The sequence below is a fragment of the Oncorhynchus gorbuscha genome, linkage group LG04 (assembly GCF_021184085.1).
Source record: "Oncorhynchus gorbuscha isolate QuinsamMale2020 ecotype Even-year linkage group LG04, OgorEven_v1.0, whole genome shotgun sequence".
Classification (NCBI taxonomy): Eukaryota; Metazoa; Chordata; class Actinopteri; order Salmoniformes; family Salmonidae; genus Oncorhynchus; species Oncorhynchus gorbuscha.
The window spans coordinates 15,183,358-15,189,390 of record NC_060176.1 but is presented as its reverse complement, the minus strand read 5'-3'; the positions used below and the strand labels follow the sequence as shown (position 1 = coordinate 15,189,390).

The following is a 6,033-nucleotide window of genomic DNA, read 5'->3' as shown; positions in this document are numbered from 1 at the left end:
CCTACACTAAATGCCCTTAATACTGAGATTGGAAATGAGAATGGTCTAATCCAGTGTGCTATGATGTGACGTCCCTGGTCCGTTGCCCCCAAGCTTTCCACAGCTTGCCCTCCACCCCTCCCCTACACACACATCCCCTGGATGCAGCACGTCGGCCCTTTGCTCTGTTAATCCCGTGAACACTCACTACGATCTGCCTGTATGCTCTGCTCTACTCTTGAGCTCTGATGATCCAACAAATGAATGACAGGACACCTCACTCTGAGAAGACACCAACATTCTGTCCGGGATTATAACACTGCTGTGAACGTCATCAGATCAGAGCCCATTAATTGTGTGCTGGGGCTCCACTGGACTCAGTTGGGCCAGTTGAGTATGAGGTCCCATGCCTGCACCGTGACTTTCCTCCTGCCTGTTGCTCTTTACCTCTGTAAGGATGCTTTCCCCTTATCTATTTATGTATTGTATGTCTGTGTGTCTCTGTGTGTGTTGTAGTGATGTTACTTTAGTGTGGTGAGCGCAGTTTGATGCTTCAAAAGGCAGCTTTTACCTCACTCTGCTCTTGCTAGTTTCCTGTATTTTTTCTGTTCAACTGTTGTTTGTTAGAATATTTGAAACTGAAGGGATGGCATAAATAGCAGAGCAGGAGTGATGGTTTGGTATGGGGTGATGGTAAATTGGTCAGGAGAGGAGAGCAACTGTATGGGTGAAAATGTATTTCTTTCTGAATCCATTCTGATGTGAAGGAGAGAGGTTTTATGAAGCACTTATCCTAATGAAATACATGCTGTTCTATCTTGTTCCGAACAGCGCAGTGTGTGTTTATGTGTGTTTGTGCCTCCCACTGTCGTCTCTCAGGGAGTTGTGGGACAGCTGGAGAATACTATTCCACTGAGTGATGAGGATAGGGGCGGTACCTCCTGTAGTCTACGGAGTTGACTAAAGGCTATAAGAATGTTACGTTGAGAGAGAGAGAGACATAATGCATGTTGTGCTAGTACACCAGAGCAAGAGATTCATTTGTTGAGTTTGTTGCACTCACTCCAACCTTCCCCCTGTGGTGATGCTCATCTTCATGTTCCTTCTCCACCCTCCCTCAGGGCTAATGTGTGTGTGTGTTTGTGATTATATGGTTGTTTGTTTGTTTACGAATGTGTGTGTACATGTAGTTTACACACACACACACACACACACACACACACACACACACACACACACATATCAGGTATCTCCAGAGGTGGACAGGCTGATGAATTACCTTACTCCGATGCTAAAACCCCAGACGTAAATAAACAAATTAAAAGTAATCTATTAATAGCAGTGGACAAAAGAGCTTATGTATCTACTGTAATTCACATTCATACTCTTCACTCCCTCAGATCTGGCTCCTGTGTGTTGGGCTGCTGCACTCCCTAGCTCCTGTGGCGTCATCTACAAGAGCTTTGCTCAGTGTCTCCTCACTCTGGGGGACAGTCTGGGTGACACACAGAAAGAGCAGAGCACACAGGACATTGACGCAGTCTGCAGGTGAGTCCCTCTCTCACACTCCAATTTGACACCTACTCAATCACTCCAGCTCTCTTTTTCTCCTTGCATATTCTCCCATCTCCTTACAAACATAAGTGTTCATTTTCAGACCAAGTCACTCCTACAGAATCAGACTGAAACCCAACATGTGCTCCAACACACACACGTCCCACATCCCTCATTCACAACCTTCAGACTTCCTTGGAGTATTCCTTTCACATACTTAAAAAAAAACACACACTCCCTCACAAACCACTCTCTCATGTTGTCATATTTGCCCTCTTACAGATCATGGGATGCATTCCATGTGTGCGCGAATGCGGCACTTGCCGGTTGTCCTGGAGACGCAGCGGCTGTGTGGGAGTCTCTGAGGCAAGAGTCTAGGAAGACACAGTTTTCTGGAAACCTCTATGACATGTGTGCCAGCCGCACCATACTGGCACCCAATACAGTGCCCGTGCCACCCTCCCTGAGCCCAACATCATCAGACCAGACCAATCAAGAAACTCTAAAAGGGTACACGCATCACCTTGGACCCGCCTACACCACGCTTCTGCTCTCAGCATGCATCTCTCTACTGCTCCTGCTCAGGATGTAGCCCTGGCCTCCCTCAGACTGCTATAGGTTCTCTGTGAGCCTTGTGTTTTACTGGACTGAGCATAAGATTAACCAACACACACCTGGGAAAAACCCTCACTCCAAAACACACGCAAGCACACATCCTCACGCCAAAATGCATACCTCCTCCAACACGCATACACACACAGGCATGTATGTACATGTACACACAAACACGCAAGAAAACACTCAAGCGTTATGGACTTTATTCATGGCACATAGCTCAGGTAAGAAAGAAAGACAGGAACAAAAAATAGAAAGAACGAATCTAAGACCTTTTATAACATCTAGAGTTGTTTGGATTCAGAATCTGAGTTGTTGACCAATAGTATTAATGTAAAATTAGATATCAGACCTACAGAACCCCTACACTTGTATACACTTTCGTGTTTTTATATGAGCTATACTTGTAAAATGTATTTTACTCAGCCACCACTTGACTAAATCCCTATATTCCCCAATCATTGATTCTTGCATTGCCTGTGTGGGCACTGGGCATGGAATAGCCACCACAAACAGTGTGCCTGTGGACTTATTATGTAACGATTCATCATAATGTAAAAATGATATCAGAAGCTGCACTTCCCTTAGATACATGTTTGTTTTCATAGTTTCATGTCAGATTTCTCAGAGCAGTTGCTTTAAGGGATGCATGCATTGTTTCATTCAATTGTAAGATGTGAAATCAAACCGACACACAGCTGATTAATCCAGACAGTTAGATTTGACAATTCATGCATTAATTTGTAATAAAATATATTTACAAGGATATGTATGGTGTAGTATGTAACGTGCAATGTGTGTGTATCTTATGTGTGTGTGTGTTTGTAATCGTTGCTCTTAAATCCTTTCATAACAGAAGGTCATGAGCAGATCAATCTAATCTGTCTTTGTTCCTGCCCAGCATCCCTCGATGCACCCTGACAGCCCAGGACACACTGTGCATCCTAGCCATGTGTCAGAGTAGGGGAGGGAGGAGGGGGAGAGGGAGGAGGAAACATGAAGAGATGGTGAATTATGATGTGAACATGGTCATGAACAGAAACAAATATTTAGAGAACAGTAGACAATGCCATTTGTGCATGTGTGTGGCTATGACGAGAGAGATGAGGAGACAAGTGGATATATTTTTTGTTAATCCTCTTTTTGGTACCTTTATTTAAAGACCCAATCTACTAAAATCTATTCTCTAGTCTCCCTGTGACCAGTATTTGACCTGGACACCGGGCCATGTTTTCTTTCAGGGAGCCCTGAAATCTCACCCTCAGTCCCAGGTAGATTAAATGATACAGAAGAGATTCCATGTGTTTTTGCATTAGCTGGTCTGTAATAATACTACTGCTAAAACATGCAAAGACTTTGACAAAATAACTGCTCTTTAGGTTTACATTTATGCATGATCATCATCATCATTACTCTATTTTCTCAATTATTTTTTAAAATGTTTTATTGTCTGTAATTGGGGCGGCAGGGTAGCCTAGTAGTTAAGAGTGTTGGACTATTAACCGGAAGGTTGCAAGTTCAAACCCCCAACCTGACAAGGTACAAATCTGTCGTTCTACCCACAGTTCCGAGGCTGTCATTGAAATAAGAATTTGTTCTTAACTGACTTGCCTATTTAAATAAAGGTAAAAAAATTATGAGCCCGTGTGTAGTGCATATTTGGTACTTAAGTGCCACCTAGTGGTATATTTACAGTATTTGTGTAACTAGCACTGAGATAAATTCCCCATACTGTACTATAACGTTTTATTTTATGAGCTATGGCTATAATCTGCCTGGGATCATCTTGGAATGGATTTGAATGCAGTTCGTGAACACTTAATTCAGAACACTGAGTCTGAGAATACAGAATATAAAGTATAACCAGTAATAGAACAGCTACGGAAAACTAACAAAAACAAACATTGTTTTGAGCGTGTTGGGTGTAAACCCATGGCTGCAAAATAGCTCCACAGCAGCTCTCTGTGCTTACATTGTACCAGTCTTCAGCAAAACAAGGCTTTCCCAGATTGAACACCTAAACCTAGTGTTGTTAATGCTATCACAGCCTTCTGCAGAGTTAGTCCAGCTCCTCAATGAGACAACCTGGTTTTCTGGCTTCAGGGCTCTGCCTCTGTCTGGGTTCTCCCTGAGGGTCTGATATCACCAGCTCTGGGGCATCCCCCGCCTCTGGGTCCAATGCTACTAGGTGATTGGTGGGCGATTTGTTTGACATTTTGTCATAGACCCTGAACAGTGAAGATGAGCATGGACCTGAGGTAGATGTGGTCTCTGTGGTCCACACTGTCCCACTCTGATGTATGATTGGATCTACATCGTTGTTGTCTCCTGAAACGACCTCTATCATTGGCCGGAATACTCGCTGGAAACACAGGTTCAGACATAACACAGCTGACCCAAATTAAATACACTCTCTGCTGATTTAAATGCTGTGTTGACCTAATGAAGTATTAGCATGTGAGTAATTTAGAGACTAATTGTGTGAATTTGGAATATGCCTGCTGACTATTGTACAATAAATGCTAAAGGTATTCTATTATTTATTTTGGGTAATAAAAGCTACAGCCTAGTGTATGGTATGTAATGTACCTGAGAGGAGAAGATGCAGGTGCTGTCTGGATCTTCAATATCCACATCCTCCAGGTCAGGGAGATCCTGTAGAGTCAGGTGACCATTAGTCAGGGGACAAGGCTTTCGTGCTCTAAATGAAGGTTAGAGTCAAGAGCTAAATGATAAAGAGTCTGAGGCAGTCTGTGCTTTTGGATAAGATGCTGATGGAGAGGGACTAGATAACAAAACATTACTACAGTGTGATAATCACTATTATAGTGACTGGTAATGCTTGACTGTGGTGGTCAGTCTGACTCACGTCAATACGAAGTGGTGGGCGTGGCCCAAGGTGGATGGTCTCCAGGTCCTCTGTCTCCTCTAGCTCAGTCACCATTGGTCCAGGACCTTGCTCTACAATTCTCCCAGTTGTCAGACTGTGGCTGGCCACATACTGACTGCTCTCTCTCTAACTTCTCTCTTTTTGGCTGCCTTCTTTGTAGTTGTTCTCTCCTTGACTGGTTTAACTCTAACAGTTCTTCCTTTAAGCTTTCTTCTGTTGCTTGCTCTCCATCTGGCTGATCTCCCTCTTGGTGCGCTCTCTCTAGCTGATCTCCCTCTTGGTGCTCTCTCTCTAGCTGATCTCCCTCTTGGTGCTCTCTCTCTAGCTGATCTCCCTCTTGGTGCTCTCTCTCTAGCTGATCTCCCTCTTGGTGCTCTCTCTCTAGCTGATCTCCCTCTTGGTGCTCTCTCTCTAGCTGATCTCCCTCTTGGTGCTCTCTCTCTAGCTGATCTCCCTCTTGGTGCTCTCTCTCTAGCTGATCTCCCTCTTGGTGCTCTCTCTCTAGCTGATCTCCCTCTTGGTGCTCTCTCTCTAGCCGATCTCCCTCCGGATCCTCTCTTTCTGGTTGTTCTCTGTCTAGCTGCTTCTTCAGTGGCTGTTCATTCCCTAGCTCTTCCTTTTCTGTCTGTTCTCTCGGTGTCTGTAGGAACTCTTCATGGGCCTCCAGACTGTCCTCCACAAACGCCTGGATCCTCTCCCAGCCTGGGCTCTGATTCTGCCTCTGGTTCTTTTTTACTGGGGCTCTCAAGTTCTGGAGTTGTAGTGGTCTCATACTCCCCTAGAAAATGTCAACACACCCTTATCAAACTTCTCTACATCATGTGTGTGTAAGGAGGTTCCAAGTGTGTGTGTGTGGATATGAGTGCGTGTGTGCGTACCTCTCTCTTGCAGCTCTCTGAGTCGCAGATTCTCCATGGCTTGGTCTCTGATGGTGAGGGCCCTCGGAGTGTGGTGTCAGGAAAATAACCTCACACTCAACGTCAACAAAACTAAGG

At 44.5% G+C, this 6,033-nt stretch overlaps 2 protein-coding genes across 2 annotated transcripts; one reads left to right on the top strand and one right to left on the bottom strand.

Moving 5' to 3' along the window:
• The first annotated feature begins 123 nt into the window (after positions 1 to 123).
• LOC124033712 (neuritin-like protein) lies at positions 124 to 2,914 on the top strand. Its single transcript, XM_046345905.1, has 3 exons — positions 124 to 430; positions 1,380 to 1,527; positions 1,816 to 2,914. The coding sequence occupies exons 1-3, from the start codon at positions 244 to 246 to the stop codon at positions 2,123 to 2,125; spliced, it is 645 nt and encodes a 214-aa protein (XP_046201861.1). The 5' UTR covers positions 124 to 243; the 3' UTR covers positions 2,126 to 2,914.
• On the bottom strand, positions 2,341 to 5,362 carry LOC124033713 (dynein axonemal assembly factor 1-like). Its single transcript, XM_046345907.1, has 3 exons — positions 5,018 to 5,362; positions 4,738 to 4,803; positions 2,341 to 4,510 (listed from the first exon to the last, which is right to left on the bottom strand). The coding sequence occupies exons 1-3, from the start codon at positions 5,090 to 5,092 to the stop codon at positions 4,208 to 4,210; spliced, it is 444 nt and encodes a 147-aa protein (XP_046201863.1). The 5' UTR covers positions 5,093 to 5,362; the 3' UTR covers positions 2,341 to 4,207.
• Positions 5,363 to 6,033: the final 671 nt, after the last annotated feature.

Excerpts from the sequence above, each read along its gene's own strand:
- LOC124033712 (XM_046345905.1), top strand. The coding sequence starts at position 244 with ATGACAGGACACCTCACTCTGAGAAGACACCAACATTCTGTCCGGGAT. Across the intron at positions 431-1,379 it reads GCCTGTTGCTCTTTACCTCT|ATCTGGCTCCTGTGTGTTGG; the intron begins GTAAGGATGCTT and ends TCACTCCCTCAG. Across the intron at positions 1,528-1,815 it reads GACATTGACGCAGTCTGCAG|ATCATGGGATGCATTCCATG; the intron begins GTGAGTCCCTCT and ends GCCCTCTTACAG.
- LOC124033713 (XM_046345907.1), bottom strand. The coding sequence starts at position 5,092 with ATGGTGACTGAGCTAGAGGAGACAGAGGACCTGGAGACCATCCACCTT. Across the intron at positions 4,804-5,017 it reads GCCCACCACTTCGTATTGAC|GATCTCCCTGACCTGGAGGA; the intron begins GTGAGTCAGACT and ends CTGACTCTACAG. Across the intron at positions 4,511-4,737 it reads CCTGCATCTTCTCCTCTCAG|CGAGTATTCCGGCCAATGAT; the intron begins GTACATTACATA and ends CTGTGTTTCCAG.